Source organism: Littorina saxatilis, linkage group LG17 (assembly GCF_037325665.1).
Source record: "Littorina saxatilis isolate snail1 linkage group LG17, US_GU_Lsax_2.0, whole genome shotgun sequence".
Classification (NCBI taxonomy): Eukaryota; Metazoa; Mollusca; class Gastropoda; order Littorinimorpha; family Littorinidae; genus Littorina; species Littorina saxatilis.
This window is the reverse complement of record NC_090261.1, coordinates 17,749,297-17,767,692: the sequence shown is the minus strand read 5'-3', so window position 1 is coordinate 17,767,692 and position 18,396 is coordinate 17,749,297. Positions and strand designations below refer to the sequence as shown.

At 42.5% G+C, this 18,396-nt stretch overlaps 2 protein-coding genes across 4 annotated transcripts in view; one reads left to right on the top strand and one right to left on the bottom strand.

Annotated features, from left to right (window-relative positions):
• The window catches only part of LOC138952778 (protein unc-79 homolog), a 294,903-nt gene that overhangs the window by 207,766 nt on the left and 68,741 nt on the right, over positions 1 to 18,396 (top strand). For 2 of the 3 annotated variants that reach the window (XM_070324504.1, XM_070324503.1), the window contains exons 26-27: positions 7,418 to 7,492; positions 12,360 to 12,470. In XM_070324504.1, coding sequence (XP_070180605.1) covers positions 7,418 to 7,492; positions 12,360 to 12,470 — 186 coding nt within the window. The remainder of the gene's footprint in view (positions 1 to 7,417; positions 7,493 to 12,359; positions 12,471 to 18,396) is intronic. The other variant, XM_070324505.1, reaches the window with a different exon arrangement.
• On the bottom strand, positions 14,253 to 16,887 carry LOC138952797 (uncharacterized). Its single transcript, XM_070324539.1, has 3 exons — positions 16,146 to 16,887; positions 15,426 to 15,557; positions 14,253 to 15,189 (listed from the first exon to the last, which is right to left on the bottom strand). The coding sequence occupies exons 1-3, from the start codon at positions 16,155 to 16,157 to the stop codon at positions 14,998 to 15,000; spliced, it is 336 nt and encodes a 111-aa protein (XP_070180640.1). The 5' UTR covers positions 16,158 to 16,887; the 3' UTR covers positions 14,253 to 14,997.

Genomic DNA, 18,396 nt, shown 5'->3' with positions numbered 1-18,396 from the left:
GGAATCCAACCCTGCCTGACTAGGTGTACTGGAATAAACAGGGAAGGTGGCTCCGTACGGGTGACCTCCGACAACAGGAGAAGTCATCGTAGCCCCTGAAGTAGTCACGGAAATAGTGGTAACAGTAGGAGTTGGAGACGTAGTAACCACGACTGATTCAGTCGAGTCATTGGCGGATCCAAAAGACTCATGTAGAGACTGACGAATAATCTGAGCTACAGAAGACTTCAACCTTGTAACTCGACCCTCGGACGTAGACATGATCAAAACTCCACTGCAGCAAAAACGACAGTCAACTCTTGATCCCCCCAAAAAAATCCAAGAGAAAGTAACCACAAGATCAGACTATTATCAACAATAGACAAACTAGACCAAAAACACAAACAAGCTAAACCAACTAGCAGTAAGTAATGACAGGAAACTCCAGTAGAACTTGACCGAGCAGCGCTTTTCTCGGACAACAAGGTAGTCGCCTTTTTATACTAGGATCATAATACCGGAATCTACTCAAACGACCGGGAACGATCCCAATAACAGAAAACAACCCCAACAAGACTAGAATTTACGCAGTTACTTCCCCTACACCGTAAACTCGCAATGTTCAGTCAGTTCAGTTTGTGATAACTCCCACTTCAGCCTCCGAGACGCTCGGACGTGTTTTTACACTACGCTACAGGCTTTCAGCCTACTGTCTTCTAGACAGTGTTTTCACCCCGTTTACAGGTCCCTGCTTCTCATGCACCAGTTTGGGTGAGCTCGTTCTAATTTTTTTGCTTTCGTTTGTTCCTTTCTCCGTTTTTCGGTCTGATTGTTGTTTACCATAACTCAGACTGTTTTCTCAGCAATGGCTGACAAGGAGAAAAAGAAACCACAGACTAGACAGGTAGCTGCTGACGTTTCACCTTTTAAGGTACGCATTAAGAAAAAGGCAAAGGCACTATCGTTTCTGTTCTTGACCCATGTTACCAAACAACAATGTCTGTTAAGATTTCGGACCCTTTGAGTCCAACCATGCCGGTGCTGAAGGAGGTTAAAAGTAAGGCTACTTCAGCCAAGGTCAAGAAACGCAGTGGGAAAGATAAAACTTGTGTTGGAGAGGATTTTTCTTCCTTTTTTGAGATGTTTTCGTCCCAAATGAGTAATATGTTTGTGCAACAACAGCAGCTTGCTGTGGATTTGCAGGCCACTCGTCAAGAGTTGCGCTCGCTCCCGGCGGGAGTGGGCGACGTGGCTTCGTTGTCACGCATCAAGGTTCCGCCTTCATGCACAGTCACTTCGGCTGACGTGCACGCAGAGGAGGAGGCTTCCTTCATATGCGGAGCGGTTTCACGCTCTACAGGTTTGTCATGTTCACCGGTAACCAGGTTTTCTGGTGAAAGTGTTCAAGTTGGGCCGGAACTAGTAGCTCCCCCGCCGAGGCTGGGGAGTGAAAGTTTGACTCTCCCGGAGGCTATCGCTCTTAGTAAGTGGAACTCACGGGGGGTCAACACCAGACAACAAGTTGGGCCGGAACTAGTAGCTCCCCCGCCGAGGCTGGGGAGTGAAAGTTTGACTCTCCCGGAGGCTATCGCTCAAAGTAAGCGGAACTCACGGGGTGTCGACACCGGACAACGAGACGGATATACTCACGGGCAGACTCGCATGTCTCCGGTGAATGTATACAGTTCTCAACTTCCGCCCTCTGGGCAGGAAGCTGCTTTTGGACAGGCTTCGCACGGTTCTTCCGTTTTGCAGAAAGCCTCGCCCTTGGAGGAACAATTTAGCGACGCAGCTAGTCATAATGACTTTCAGTGTCCAGCCTCAGCAGAATCTGAGTTCGACGAGTCTCACTCAGTCACTGAGGAGTAAGTCGTTTTCAGGTTGTCACTCAAACTTAAGCCAGCTTTGGTTACTGCGGCTCAGGTAGCTGCCAAGTACTTTGCTGAAGGTGTGACAGCTACGACAAGCTGACTGCGGCACCACCACCCTCAGCGGTGGGTGATTTCCGCCCAGCACTAACGGAAACTCAGGAATTTCGTTTCAACGAATCTCCTTCCGTGGCTTACGAACTTTCCAAGGTTCTGGCTAGAACTTCGGGCTCAGAGAACAGCTTGCCTGTAGACACTGTGCCTCTACTAGCGGCACACGGTCATGCGCCTGTTGCTGCTCAGCCATGGCTTGCCTCAGACCAACTACGTCATATGAGCGCTTCGGTTCATTCCCGCAAGTTTGCTCTCTCCCGTCGGCATCACAGTCTTATTGGGACTCACGCTCTGCCGAGTGCACCGCTTCCGGTCACTCCGGAGCTGGCCAATCTTAGGGAGGATGGCTATCGTTTAGATAAAAACATGCGCCTACTCAGAGGGCGCGCTGCTTGGTTTGGAGGAGACGGGAAGATATTCGCTGGAACTTGCGTCTCTCTCAGAGACACTTCTTCGATCCCTTTCGCGTTCAATCGCGTTGTCCTTGGACCCTTTCGAATTCCGAAACGACACGAGCGTTAAAGACGTTCCCATACTGCTGTCCTCTTTGGCTAAGGTTTCAGCCGAGCAAATGTCTGTCGCGGCACGTTTCTGCCCCACCTCTGCTTTTGCTGGCAACACATGGGGAAGCTCCTGCTTCGGCTTTGCCGTGGCTTGCGTCACTTGGACTAGTAGCTCATTTCTTAGTGAGAACTAACCAGAAGCTTCGGCTTACTGCCAATTCTAAGAGCTTGATCACTTCCTTTGCCCTGCCTATGGTACCACTTCCGGTTACACCGGACTTGGCAAGCATTCGGCAATATGGTTATAGCAAGGAGAAACTTTCCGTTTGTTAGGAAAAGGATCTCATTGCTGTGGAAGAATGCAGCCGCTCTTTTTTGGAGTTATCGTTTTTGACTGAGAAGCTTATTCGCTCTCTCTCTCGTGCGGTTACGTCCTCATTGGGTTCCGGCTCCACCTTCAGCTTTGCTGATTTGAGCCTTCTCAGGAAAATCTTCGAACTTTAAGTTCTTTGATCCTCCCTCGGTGGCATTTTAACTTGTGGAAGTATTATCAAATGATTCTCCTCTGCCACCACTTCCTTTGTGGGCAGCGCTCGGCGAAGCACCTGCTGCGGTGTTGCCTTAGCTTGCGTCACTCGCGCAAGTAGCGCATCACTCGCTGAGCGCTATCCGTAGGCCTCGGTTAACACCAAGCTTAAGAACTTAGGTTATTCTTTTGTTCTAACTACGGAACCGCTCCCGGTTACACCGGACTTGACGAACATCCATCTGGATGTTTATAGCAAGGAGAAACTGTCTGTTTGCAAGAACAAGGATCTCCTGGCTGTGGAAGATTGTGGCCGCACTTCTTTATAATTATCGTCTTTGATCAAGACTTTGATTCGTTCTCTCCCTTGTGCGGTTACGTCTTCACTGGATACCTTTGTGTTCTGTCGGGACGCATATATTATACAAAGGATGTAGCTTTGCTGTTCGCCTGGGAGAAGGCCTCGGCCGACAGTATGGTTCTGTTGGCGAGACTTTAATCTCTTCCTTGTTTGAAGTTTCTCTTTTCGTTTCCGCCTCTATGCAAACGCGGACTCTTCTCTAACAAGGAGAAGCTCACAGCAAAGGAAAGCGCACGGGAGGCCTCGGCTTTGTCTTGTTATCAAAAGAAAAGCACTAGGCTAGCCGGTCCGTCGTGATATAACCTTCTTGGTTGAAAACGACGTTAAACACCAAATAAAGAAAGAAAGAAAGAAAGAAAGGCTAATCGGTCTCGGCTTTGGCTTTTTATCTCCATGCTCTCTCCTTGGGCGCTGTGCCAAATACCCACCCCTCTCCCCCCTCGGGGCAGGTTAGCGGTGGGGGTCGGTGGGCAGACAAAAGCACGCTTTCACTCACACTCTTGGCAGTTATATCAACTGGAGTTTTAGTGCTCTGCATCACCCTTCTTCCCGCCTTTGTGTTTTACCACTACACAGCAGCTGGTGGGGATTAGGACTCCCATTTTATTGAGGGAGGCACTGGGGCCTTCCTATTGGGTCACTTCCATGGATCGAACGAATGTTTACTTCCACATTTTGATACACAAAACAGATCGGAAGTGGCAACATTTTATTTAATTCAGAGCCTCAGTCAGGGCTCTGACTTCGATTCCAAGTCAAATGGAATCCATGGACGCTTTGATCCCTTTTGGGGAGACTGTACAAGCGGCCCTTTCTGGAAGTCCTGAACTCCAGGTGGAAACTGGAATTGCAGGGCTGTAACACGTTGAATGTCTAAAGCAGCATCGCCCTGATATGGCCCTTTGTGGTCGGCTGGGCGTTAAGCAAACAAACAAAGGGCTGGAACATGCTAGTGTCTTTTCTCGACTGGTTCTCAGACACGATCAAATAATGGATTCTCACACCTTTGCTCATGCAAGGCGTTCCCATTGGTTCTCCCTCCACCATCGAAGCAGTTTTATGTCTCTTGTGGAATTCTTTCCCTTTGTCAGAGGAGAACATGCGTTGATTCAATCTTATTAGCAGCGAAGTACCTTCCTGGGAGCCTCTATGACTTGGCCGACTCTCTAAGTCGGTAGGCCAAGAATGTCCACACAGAATGGACTCTATCTCACCACGCGCTTCTACGCCTTCGGGCGAATTTGGAGAAGCCGCTGATAGAATTATTTGCCACTCGGTACTATCGCCTTCTGCCGATGTTCGTCTTCCCGTTCCCGGACCCCGAAGCATGGAAGATCAATACTACAGGCTGGAGACTGTGAGGAAGTCTTTGCGTCACTCAGGTGCTTCGGACGGTACCCTCGAATTGGTTCAGAAGGCTCACAGACAGTCTACAAGCTCTGTTTACACCTCACACTGGTCTGCATGGGTAACATGATGTACAGATAATGGGGTAAACGCTACATCTCCTCGGTCAATGCAGGTGGCTAATCATTTGTCATGGTTAGCCTCCCAAGGCAGGTCCCCATCATCTCTTAAGGTCAGGAGATCGGCGATTTCTTCCACTTTAAAACAATTGGGTCACACAATTTCTCTTGGTGGAGTTATTGCAAGCGTGTTAACACTTTCGCGACGGGAGGTGACTATATTAGTAATAGCGCTGCAACGCCCACGGACGGGAAGTGACTATTTTAGTATTAGACATACAAGGTACACGACTCGTGATTGCTTCCCGGTTTTTGAAGCTTGCAGTAAATTGAGTTGTTTCCCTTGACACACTTGGTGTGCCCTTCCGCCATATGTAAAATTAGCCTGGTTTGTACGGTTTTTTCGAGAAAAAAAATGAATCGAAGGCGAGCCTTGTCACGGGAGGAGATTCTCCGGATGTTGGATCTTGAGGACCCTGTAGATCATGATTCCGACGTGTTGTTTTCGCCTCAAGAAAGCGATAATAGCAGTGATATTGAGGAAGAAACAGTCCCGTTGTTGCTGCTAGTATGAGTCGGCAAACTACACGTGTTAGGGTGGTACTGCATGAATCTTCGAATGTGTAGTTGCAAGGGGGGCGTGGCAGCACTGATAACAATGGATGGCTGGAGCCTAATCCTTTTGGAAATGTTCATAGGTGTACAGTTGGGACTTTGTTGTGAAAATGTGACTTATATTCAATATGGATTACCTAGACATCATTTGGTGAGTGTCACAGTTTTGTTTCATTTGAGTCAGGATGCTGTGACAGTGTGAGTGAATGCGGGATTTGCTTGTTTTTTTCTTTGTACTGTCTCCTTATTTCTGTGTAGAATTTTAACAATATTTCAGCTAATTCATAGGTTTTACACCTTGTTTGGTTATAAAATTATTTATAATACTTTCTGTTAAAAAATAACTTTTAAAAAAGCAGTGGAAAAGAAAACACACAAAAAAACGTTAAAAAACACAAATTATCCCCCTTTAACCCCCCCTTTGCTAAAACAAATCGCGTGACAAACTTATAAATAGCACGACTGAACTGGGCATTCATTTTTTAATTAGTACACAAAATTTGGTGGTGATTGGACTTAATTCAAGCTTTCTAGACAGATTTCTTTACAGTTACTGTTTTTTGGGAAGTTTCTTGGTGGCAAGTTTGGGCAGGCAGGACGTTAACGCCGTGGCAATGCTAGTCACAATAGTGTTAAGGGGCGCTGCATTGGATTTTGTCAGGGCAAAGACACCAGTCCCAGCCTGGGATCTGTTTTTAGTTCTGGAGTTTTTGAGATCTCCTGATTTCGAACCCTTACACTTGGCAAGTCTTTATAATCTGACACGTAAAGCTCTGCTGCTCACTTTACTTTCCACAGCTAGACGGAGCAGTGAGGTACATGCTCTCTCGGGCCTTCCCAAAGATACCTCAATCGAAAGTGACGGTTCTATCACACTTCGTTTTAGGCCTGATTTCTTAGCAAAAATCAAAAGCCTCACCATCCTTCTCCCTTAATCAGGATTCTGCCTTTATCTACCATCCTAGCATCAGGAGACCCTGACATGGCAAATTGTCCAGTTAGAACACTCAGCAGCTATTTGTCTAGGACTGCTCCGTTAAGAGCTAAAGAGCAAAAACTCCTTTTCATCTCACTCAATACAGCCCGGAGCAGAGTCCTGTCACGGGTTACTTTAGCTAGGTAGATGTCTACACTCATTAGACAAGCATATGACTGGTGGCATAAATAAAGGGGGGGGGGGGGGCAGTCTGTTCTCCCTCTGTCGTCTGCACGGACTCATGAGGCGAGAGCCTGGGCCTCATCTTTGGCCGTACTCAAGTCAGGGAGACTGTCTGAAGTACTTGATTCAGCTTATTGGACGTCTGAAGACGTTTTTATAAACTTTTATTTGCGCGACATTTCAAGTACGCGACAAGATGGGACCAGCTCCTTACCGGCTATGGTGGCCGCAGGGCAGGTTCTTCCCAGATCATAGAGTAAGTTACCCGCCACCTACATTAGCAATCTGCTATATGTGAGTCGGGTTAAGATATGTAATTTAATCCAAAATTACAGGTGTATCAGGATAAAGCAGGTCTTGGTTTAAATGTTTACCTGTGGGACAGTACAGTCAACCTAAAATTCCTTAGCTAATCACCCTGAAGATGCAGCTGCTGACTGAAGTCAGTTAAAAAACCACAGCAAAGACAACTTTGACTCCAGATTTACACCTTGTAAGTTGTAATTAAATTTTATTTTTAATATAATTATGCACAATTTAAAAGAAAATCAATGTTGTGTGCATGATTTTTCTTGATTTATTTTGTTTTTAGCATCTTTTACGTATTTTACTTTTGCATTATCTGCCCACATCATTTATTTTATCTGTCTCTTTTGTTTAACCTTAATAAGGATTTAGAGTTTTTGTCTGTTTTGGTTTTGATGGCTTTTCTTTCGTAGTTTGCCCCTTTGTATTTTTTTAATTTTCCCATATTCAATTGAAATCTTATCCTAAGTTTTGGGCATGCTGCTTATTTTTGTACTTGATTTCTCTTGTTTCCTTTCAGATGAAAGATTTCCAAGAAAATCTTCAATGCCAAATCCCAGAAAACAATCTCTGGCCTTTATTCATAGGTTTTTGTGTAAGTCATGTGTGATGTTGTATGCAAACAGAAATAACAAAATCCTAACTCAGTAACTGCACACTGGTTGCCATCCTATCACTCTGTGGTGTAACAATGTGCATTGGTTTATAACCACAGTGTTTACAATGGCAACTTGGAATGAGATACTTCCTTTGTTTACAGCTCTTCGCCCAGTGCCAAGCATTGCTTTATTTTCTCTCTTTTTTCTTTGCTTTCACCAGTTCTGGAATGATTTATGTGATTGGCTGATTCAGATCAATCATCCAAATCCTTAATGAAAAAAAAAACCCAACACTTTTCGAACCTCTAATGGTGTTAACTGTTATTTGATTCATCAACGGCTTGATTAATGTTTGTTTTGTTTGTTTGTCAGTGGTTTTCTATTGACTATATTTGTCTCTTTCTCTTTTAAAGTTTTTTTTTTTTCTTCGAAGTGTTCCAGTTCTTCTCTTCTGCCTCATCTATTTCTGGGAAAGACTGCCTTTTGCACGGCTTGATTTATTTTTCTTTCTGAGTGGAATCTTTTGTATCTATTCATTTATTAAATGTGTTGTTGGTATGTTGTGATTTGATTTTGTGTTTTCCCAAAGTGGTTCTCTGGAAAAGACATAAAGACCTACACACACACATCAGATTTGTTAGGAATGTGTTTGATGTACATGCACACACAGAAATTAACTGATCTTTTTAACCATATAGATTGCAACTTAGTGTCTTTACCAGACTTTTATTCCCTTTTGGTAATCAGTGAGTCCTAGTAATGAGCAGTTGTCTTTGGTAAAGACAGCTGTGAACAAAAACCTTAGTCTTGAGGTTTTCTCGGATGTTTTTGAAGAAAGACCATTCAAACTTTTACACTGTGAGTTCTAGAATTTGATGACCTCTAGAAAGGACCCAAATCTGGTTGACCCTTGTAAAATTTCATGGTCACAGCAGGGTCAGGTTTGAGTCATGACAATGACAAAAATTGAATTCTTGAATGTTTATAAGCTAAAACTTTGAAACTTTACACACTTCTTGGGTGTCATGACCTTCGGACATCAAATTTGAGGGTCACAGCGGAGTTAACACTATTGTGACTAGCATTGCCACGGCGTTAACGTCCTTCCTGCCCAGGCTTGCCACCAAGAAACTTCCCAAAAAACAGTGACTGTACAGAAATCTGTCTAGCAAGCTTGAATTAAGTCCAATCACCACCAAATTTTGTGTACTAATTAAAAAATGGATGCCCAGTTCAGTCGTGCTATTTATAAGTTTGTCACGCGATTTGTTTTAGCAAAGGGGGGGGGGTGAAAGGGGGATAATTTGTGTTTTTTAATGTTTTTTTGTGTGTGTTTTCTTTTCCACTGCTTTTTGACTCACATGCGAAGCAAAAGTGAGTCTATGTACTCACCCGAGTCGTCCGTCCGTCCGTCCGTCCGTCCGTCCGGAAAACTTTAACGTTGGATATTTCTTGGACACTATTCAGTCTATCAGTACCAAATTTGGCAAGATGGTGTATGATGACAAGGCCCCCAAAAACATACATAGCATCTTGACCTTGCTTCAAGGTCAAGGTCGCAGGGGCCATAAATGTTGTCTAAAAAACAGCTATTTTTCCCATTTTTCCCATTTTCTCTGAAGTTTTTGAGATTGAATACCTCACCTATATATGATATATAGGGCAAAGTAAGCCCCATCTTTTGATACCAGTTTGGTTTACCTTGCTTCAAGGTCAAGGTCACAGGAGCTCTTCAAAGTTGGATTGTATACATATTTTGAAGTGACCTTGACCCTGAACTATGGAAGATAACTGTTTCAAACTTAAAAATTATGTGGGGCACATGTTATGCTTTCATCATGAGACACATTTGGTCACATATGATCAAGGTCAAGGTCACTTTGACCCTTATGAAATGTGACCAAAATAAGGTAGTGAACCACTAAAAGTGACCATATCTCATGGTAGAAAGGGCCAATAAGCACCATTGTACTTCCTATGTCTTGAATTAACAGCTTTGTGTTGCATGACCTTGGATGACCTTGACCTTGGGTCAAGGTCACATGTATTTTGGTAGGAAAAATGTGTAAAGCAGTTCTTAGTGTATGATGTCATTGCTAGGTTTAGTTATTTGACCTTGACCCTGAAGGTCAAGGTCATGTAAAGGTCAAGGTCAAGCATGTGAGTCGTATGGGCTTTGCCCTTCTTGTTTAAAAGTTATTTTTTAACAGAAAGTATTATAAATAATTTTATAACCAAACAAGGTGTAAAACCTATGAATTAGCTGAAATATTGTTAAAATTCTACACAGAAATAAGGAGACAGTACAAAGAAAAAAACAAGCAAATCCCGCATTCACTCACAGCATCCTGACTCAAATGAAACAAAGCTGTGACACTCACCAAATGATGTCTAGGTAATCCATATTGAATATAAGTCACATTTTCACAACAAAGTCCCAACTGTACACCTATGAACATTTCCAAAAGGTTTAGGAGGCTCCAGTCATCCATTGTTATCAGTGCCGCCACGCCCCCCTTGCAACCACACAATTCGAACATCCATGCAGTACCACCCTACCACGTGTAGTTTGCCGACTCATACTAGCAACAACAGGACTGTTTCTTCCTCAATATCACTGCTATTATCGCTTTCTTGAGGCGAAAACAACACGTCGGAATCATGATCTACAGGATCCTCAAGATCCAACATCCGGAGAATCTCCTCCCGTGACAAGGCTCGCCTTCGATTCATTTTTTTTGTTCGAAAAAACCACTCAAATCTTCTCTAATTTGCAAATGGCGGAGAGCAAGTCACGTGTATCAAGGGAAACAACTCAATTTATTGCAAGCTTCAAAAACCGGGAAGCAATCACGAGTCGTGTACCTTGTATGTCTGTTACTAAAATAGTCACTTCCCGTCCGTGGGCGTGTCAGCGCTGTTACTACTTTAGTCACCTCCCGTCGCGAAAGTGTTAAGTGTTGGCCATAGAATTGAACATTTTTCAATTAATCAATCAATATGAGGCTTATATCACGCGTATTCCGTGGGTACAGTTCTAAGCGCAGGGATTTATTTTTTTATTTTTTATTTTTATTTTATGCAATTTATATCGGGCACATATTCAAGGTGCAGGGATTTATTTATGCCGTGTGAGATGGAATTTTTTAGACAATACATCACGCATTCACATCGGCCAACAGATCGCAGCCATTTCGGCGCATATCCTACTTTTCACGGCCTATTATTCCAAGTCACACGGGTATTTTGGTGGACATTTTTATCTATGCCTATACAATTTTGCCAGGAAAGACCCTTTTGTCAATCGTGGGATCTTTAACGTGCATACCCCAATGTAGTGTACATGAAGGGAACTCGGTTTTTCGTCTCATCCGAAAGACTAGCACTTGAACCCACCACCTAGGTTAGGAAAGGGGGGAGAAAATTGCTAACGCCCTGACCCAGGGTCGAACTCGCAACCTCTCGCTTCCGAGCGCAAGTGCGTTACCACTCGGCCACCCAGTCCTCAATTTTTAAAGCTAAAGGTAAATTGAAACTTAACATACCAAAGTTTGATGACCCCCAGACATGACTCAAATCTGGTTGACCTTTGACAGTTTTCAAGGTCACAGTGGGGTAAACTTTTTCTTCATTCTTGATGCTAGATCTTTGAAACTTTACAGACTTCCATGGTGTGATAAAGTCTATGGACATAAGTTTTGTTGATCCTGATCAAATGTCAAGGTCGCAGTGGGATCAAATTAGAGTCAATGAGATTGACATTTTTATGTTCTTAAACGTTCATGGAGCAAGAGTAGCAGATAACTTTTGTCTGATTGAAATTACTTACAACGAAGGTGAGTTGTATGAGCATTTGCTCTTCCTGTTATGAATTGGATCAGAGAAAGGGCCATTATCAAACTTTCTTACACACTTCCAACCCAATTCTTTCAATGTGGAGTTTATTTTGTTCTGTTGTAAATCTTTGCTCTGTCTTCTTCAACAAATTGCTAATCAGAATGCAGTTTACCTTTTGGTTGTTTCCTTCAAAACTGCCTTGATACACTTGAGTTGAAATTTTCTCTCCGTTGGAAGATTTGCATTGTCTCATAGTCTTATAGGAGAGAGTGTGGGGAAGGAAATGGAGAAAGAGACTTAAGACAGTATGTGACTATTATTTTATTGTGTGTGTCTAGCTACACATGTAGCTTGTGAGTGGTTCTGTATAGGGTGTTGTGTCTGTAAACAAGAAAAAAAAGTCATTTTAGATGCTGGTATAGTGTATGCACTGAGCTGTTGGTGTTCAATGTGACAAGTATTTTGCTGAGTCACGTGTAGTCATGGACAATCTGTTTACCTTTGCTCCATATAACTGTCACATGTATTCACTGTGAGCTATATTACCTTACCAATAGTAAATGTTTAAACTAGTTTTAAGAATTACGTTCTTAGTGTAGACATGAAAAGTGTTTTGCTTCTGAATTTGTCTCTGTGTGGATAAAGCTGGTACTTTTGCCATGATTTGTCATGCATAATATAACATGCTGTTTTTACTTTTTTAGTGGATTCCAACAGAGAAGAACATCAAAAATAGAAACTGATGGTTTTAACATTATCTTTTAAATTATATTTATTCTAGCCCATGAACGCAGAAGAAGATAAAGACGATATTTATTCTGATAAGTTAGTGACCGAGTGAGTGCTGCATGGTGTGAACATAATATTACATGCAGACTTGATTTAAAAAATGTCTTCAGATATGTGACTGCATGGACATCACTGTTTAGCAGTGAAGACAAGGTTGCAGGTTTTAAGTTCAGGCAACCTTATTTTCGTTTTCCATTCATTGTGTTCTGTGTTAAGTTTATCTGCATTTGTGCTTAGTTGAGAAGGACAAGTCGTGCGTGCGCCAGTGGTCAGCCCCTCAGTTCAACCTGACTCGCCGCATGACCGCGAAGCTTAACCTGGGCTCTTTTGGATCTTCCATGTTTCCCGGTGGGTACCCCCTTTTGAAGACTAATCTGACATAAGGTAATGAGCTGGATTTCATGAGTGCAGTGTGTCTCCTTTCATAACTGCAACTGCAGACACTGGTCTCTCTTTTGGAAAAAGAGAGTGCAGACAGTTTCAGAAGTTAATTTAATGTGGGCTGCATGCAGCCCTGACCAGACATAAGCAGCAAAAGATATGCATATGATATGTACGTTTTAGTCAGTAACAGACAAGCATGCTTTAGGCATCTTACATGTTTTACCCTTACAGAAAAAAAGGCCCTGTGGCGAGCCTCGCAGCGAGGTCGCAGCGAGCCTCGCTGCGAGGCCGTAATTTACCATGCAAATTAAGTTTGCTGCGACTAAGTCGCAGCTAGCTGCGATGTAGTTATATATCCTTATATGGAGATCCCACCCGCGAGCTTGATGTGATGAGGTCGCGGCTAGCTGCGATGTTCCCTGCGAGCTTGCCGCGACCTAGCAACAGCTAGCCGCGATGTCCTGGACCCCTTACTGTGAGCTTGCCGCGACCAGGTCACAGCTAGCCGCGACCAGGTCACAGCTAGCTGCGACCAGGTCACAGCTAGCCGCGACCAGGTCACAGCTAGCCGCGATGTTCCTGGGATCATGCTGCGGCTTGCCGTGATCTAGTCGCAGCTAGCTGTGATCTAGTCGCAGCTAGCTGTGATGTAGTCGCAGCTAGCCGCGATTACCTCGCAGCTAGCCGCGATTACCCGGACCTATATGTGGTAGTCACAGCTATATATCCGCGACCATGTCACAGCTATAGCTAGCAACGACCAGGGTGAGCCGGGATATCCCTGGCCTGTCCTCCAAATTCTTACCACGTACAAGCTTTCCTTGAGCCAGCTGCAGCTACCTGTGCAGTTGTCACGGTTTACTGCGATGTCCATGAAATCATCAAGCAACGACCTTCAAATTTCACAGCAAGTGAGCTGCAACCTAGTGATGAGTGATAACTTACTGCAGTTATGCAGGAGGAAATGCTTTACCAAACCCTGAACATTGTTTAGATGGTTTAAAGTCCCAGTTAAAATATACCTAAACCCTCCCAGAAAAATGCTGCAACCAGCTTGTGGGTGCATGCAAATCCTTTCGCACTGACAGGCCATTGTGCTACATACATTCTAAATTGACTAGAGACAGAAGCAGTTCAACACATGCAGACGCATATTCTCAAATGTAAAACAAACAATTGGTTTAAATTCAAATTATTTAATAAAAGCTCATTTGGCATAAATTCAGATTAAATAGAGCAAGCTGTATCCTGCGATCAGGACGAACAAGTTCATCAGAGTTCACAATTTGTTGCCGAAATACAAGATCGCCAGCACTAGCAATCGCTCATGCTGGTTTTTTTACCAATGTCACATGGGTTTAGCTAAAGGTCTCGTGAGTAATTTTTTGTTTAAACATAAACAGCTGCTTAACCTTTTTTCCAAAGTTAATTGCAATACACCCTAAAAGTAAAAGTGTAGAGCTAAATAAAAAAAAGTTTGGTACTGAATATCAGCGATATAGTTATTATGAAAAACTATATTTCGAAAATGAAATCAAGACAGTACATTACAGGCTAACCAGTACATAATATGTTGCATACCTACCAAGTAGTGTATGCACTCTCCAAGAAGTTCTCCCCAAGGTGGCTGAGTGCATCAGAAACAAAATCAACAGAGATGAGATTCTTCCGCTTTTTCGCGGAATTCTGCTCAAAAGTTGATCCCCAGGACCGTTTTCCTAAATCGTCCAGATCCCTTGAGAAAAAAAAGGGGGGGGGGGGGGGGGGGGTAGAGGTTGATTATCAAAAATCTGACCTGCCAATGACTGAATCTCCCAAAAGACTAGACCGGTTTTTGATTGTCCGGACCGACAATACCTCCGACAAAAAAATCTCCGCCAAGCTCAAAACCAAAAATCTACGAAATGAACTTTAGACCCGTGTACGAACTGTCCATTTGGGAACAAGTTTCTCCTCATCATCAGTGTCTTCATCGCGGAAGCAAGATGGCGTCGTCAATGCGATTGTTGGCAGAAACAGAACATGCTTTAGCTTCTGAGATTGATAAAGGGCTAAAGAACAAATGGGTTTGGGCGTGGAAAGACGAAATTATAACTACCGAAGTGAAGGGACAAAAACTGTCCATCCGTCTCGGAGATTCGGTTCAAAAGTTGAATGTTCGGGGAAGGCACAATGCACGTGGTGTAATAAAGTACTGGGCTACAAATAGAGAGGCAAGAGCGTGTTGAAAGACCATTTGACCACATATTTGTCCTTGTGTGCACACTTGTGTTTGTCAGTCTGTGAGTGTGATGTTATTTTCAGTGACTGTTGTTGTTTATTTGTGAGATTCATTCTAGAAATGCATGAACAATGCCCAAAGTTCTAATCAAAATATTCTGCTGCTAAGACTCATTTCTGAGCAATTTTTTGTTATGTAAATGCTAAAAACGCATCAGCTTCAGCCCCCTGACTCCCACAAGGGGCGTTGCCCCTGGACCCCAAACTTCCTTTACCCTCTTATGTCAAAATTTGGGAATCTCATCTCTGAATCAAGATCTCTGACAACCTGAAGAAATGCTGTTGTTCCTGTCTCCCCACTGAGGTGCTCCTTGAATTGCTTCTCCGTGCGATCAATGACACCACCAATCCGATCCACAGGAAAGGTAACTTCTGGGAAGAGCTTCTCAAACCAGGAGTGGACCTGAAAAAAAGTAAATATCAGTCTGTGTTCCAAAAGATAATATACCAGTGCATGAACTATGCTGCAGTATAGTAAAAGGGACAGCCAAAGAAATAAATACAAATTATCAATGTCTATTATTATTTTGTAATTAATTTTAGTGGATAAAGAAAAGACGCAAAGGATTGCTAGCCTGTTTATAAATACATAAGCATATCTATAAGACAAAAAAGAGTTGTGATCAACCGAGTACTTACCACTGAAGAGGGCTTGCCACTTTGCCTCTGTAACTGCAGCAAAACCTTGTTTGTCAGCCCCGGTGGATTTGGAGGTCTGCCACGGCCAGAGGCAAGAAAATAGTTAGCAAGTTGTTGGTGCATGTGTGTCATCTGGAGAAAAGAACAAAAAGTAAGTTATAACAATAACATCAAACACTACTTCTGCAGAAAGAAAAACACCATTCAAACTCAAAGAAGAAAAGTCAGTTATTTCATTTTCAATAAATGAAAAAGCAGCTACCAGTATTTTATAAAAAATATATCTGTAATATCTGTTTTCTCACACGAAATAAGTCGACATACATGTGCGAAACATTGCGAGTCCGCAAAACGTTCTCCGAGTCAGCTGGTGAATTCTACTTTTGGTTTCCACTCAGCTGGTGCAAGAAAAGAAGAAGTTGCGTGACCAGAATAAAATCACTTTTTGAACAATATGCAATGTTTTCATTTCGTAGATGCACCAGAAATAGTTTTTTTTTTATATCTTTAGATACATTGTCAATGATTATTTTCGTCATTAGATTCTATTGGGTTAGAGAAAAAAACGAAAGCGGTTCGTAACACAACCCTTCCGCTTGAAACACAGACAGGCCATCGAAGTCGAACCACTTCGTCAAATTCAGTACAAAATACCTTCTGTCATTTCGTACATCCGCCATTAAAAACATTCAATCAATACTTTAATATGTCTAAACTTACCGAACAGAACATCTTGAATCGATGTGCCGGACGAAAAGAATGCTTGGGTCGAATTTGTTGAGTCGGTAATCGCGGCTTGAGCCACCGGGCGCCATTTTCAAAACTGCAGGCAAAGCTATTCGAGCCTCGTTTTGGGCGTCTTGCTCGGAGGACACATGTCGGACTGACTTCATTTTTTGCTTGTTTAAAGAAAAATTCGAGCTGAATCGAATGGTGTATTTCATTTGGCAGTGTGATAAAGTTGTCGGTAGTTTGATTTTGAAAACTTCAACCGCAATTTTTGGTCACTTTGTTTTCCAGTTCTCAAAATATACGAAATTATAGAGCTAGCTCTGCTCTTTTAAAACACCCATTGTAGTTTCTTTGACGCGGAGCAAGAGAGCGTAAAGTACGACGACCGAACTGAAAAATGTTGCGCATCACAGCGCGCGGAGGCTGTGTGAGGCTGAACGGTACTTCAATAAAATATTCATACAAAATCACATAGTAAACACAAATTAACTAACGAAAATGGTATGTATTTTGATGTGGTATACATTTTTTATTTTATTCGGTGAATTTCTTCACATTTTTGGCATCTTCAGGTGCATTTCTCTAACCTTCAGTCATCGGTTAGTGGTTCTAATAACCTTTAAAACAGCATGGTCTGGTCCTTTGAAATGGGGTGGAAAAAATCCCGATTGCGGCTAGGAGCTAAGTGATACAAAGAAGGTTTGGGGTACCTATAAGATCACAGAAAGACCAGTGGACGATACCTAAGTTCCGCCTGTGATCAAGACCTGGGAACACATAATTATTGCCGTATTAGACTATCATCTATGTATGCTTGTTTGTCTAAAAATACGATCAGTATGGTTTAATGATTATAACAACTTTACAACTCTGCATTTGATCAATGGTAACCGCTTTTGTCATTACACATTGAAAGAAGCATTTGGTTTAAATGTTTTGGTAAACTTTTTAATGTTGCAACGGTCAAATGTATGGAGTACACCTTTTTTTTCCTGAAAATATATATATGCCAAATTTGTTTGAGAATACTCCAAGCGCAAAACAGCTAGGGTTCCAGCTATATTTTTTAATGGAATTGTTTGATCGTCACACTGCCAGTTAAAATTTCTCTTGTTTGTTGGTGTGCAAGCTATATGTAGTGCTTCCATTCGTGTGCTGTCATGTATGCTCTGAATCTGATCATTTCTGTTAAGTCTTTATAATATAGGCTGGTTGTACACTTTGAGTTTAATGGGCAATAGTAAACTCCCTAAGCTAAATGCAGTTAGCAACACATCACCATGGTACTTTCTAGCTCCCAAATTTTAAAGAAGCACAAGATAACACTTTACCTGATTTTTAAATGGAAATGCAACATGCCATATAAACGGTTGCGACCATCTTTGTGAAAATATAATACTCGAGTTTAAAGGTGTTTGTCTACATTTTTATACAGAAATCGGCATCAAATACTAAGTCTAGCTATTCCCTACAAATATCAAAAATACTCCCCTTCGATCAGGAAGGACGAAGCCAGGGTAGCCGATTGAAAATTCATGAAAGTAATGCAGCGTAGTACGTGTCACTGCCTTCCTTCCAACGTTAACACTGGCACGCAAGGTTATGTAAATCGCTTTATTCTTCCTTTTGAACATAACCCATGGTGTCGTAAAACTGAAACACAATGATAAAACCAAGTAAGAAATAGCTGATATAAAATCCAGAAAAAGGTCCAATTCAAAACATGACACATGTCATGGAGTTTCAAGTTCATCTCATAAAAACTGACACACAATAGTAAGAAGGACTGAGCATGAAATGGCTAAAAGAATAAGCTAAGAAAGAGTCTAACTCAGAACATGGCACACATTATGCAAATTCCAAGTCTGTATCGTCAACAAATGCAACATCAAGCCCGAGTACAAATCGCTGATGTCAGTATAAGGGAACTATCCCTTCTATATGTCACGGTAATTTAAAGTCATGAGGATGATCTCCATTGCCTCTCTCAAAAGGTATCGCTATCTGTAATTTTCGTTGCTCATACTTGCACTAAAAACAGACCAAACGAACTATGCCTCTGAGTTATGTGTCAGATAGAGTCCAGCCAAGAAGACCTGGCACATATATCACGTGAAGCCCATACCATGAACGAGCTCGTAAAAATATTACGAAAATATCATGCAACTTAGTTCGCGTGTCCTGCAGGCGTTACAACCACAATTGAGAGAGCAGTAAAAATATTCTACAAGACTACATA

Bases quoted from the DNA above. Each gene is read 5' to 3' on its own strand.
- LOC138952797 (XM_070324539.1), bottom strand. The intron at 15,190-15,425 runs GTAAGTACTCGG...ACTTTTTTTCAG, and splicing joins GTGGCAAGCCCTCTTCAGTG to GTCCACTCCTGGTTTGAGAA.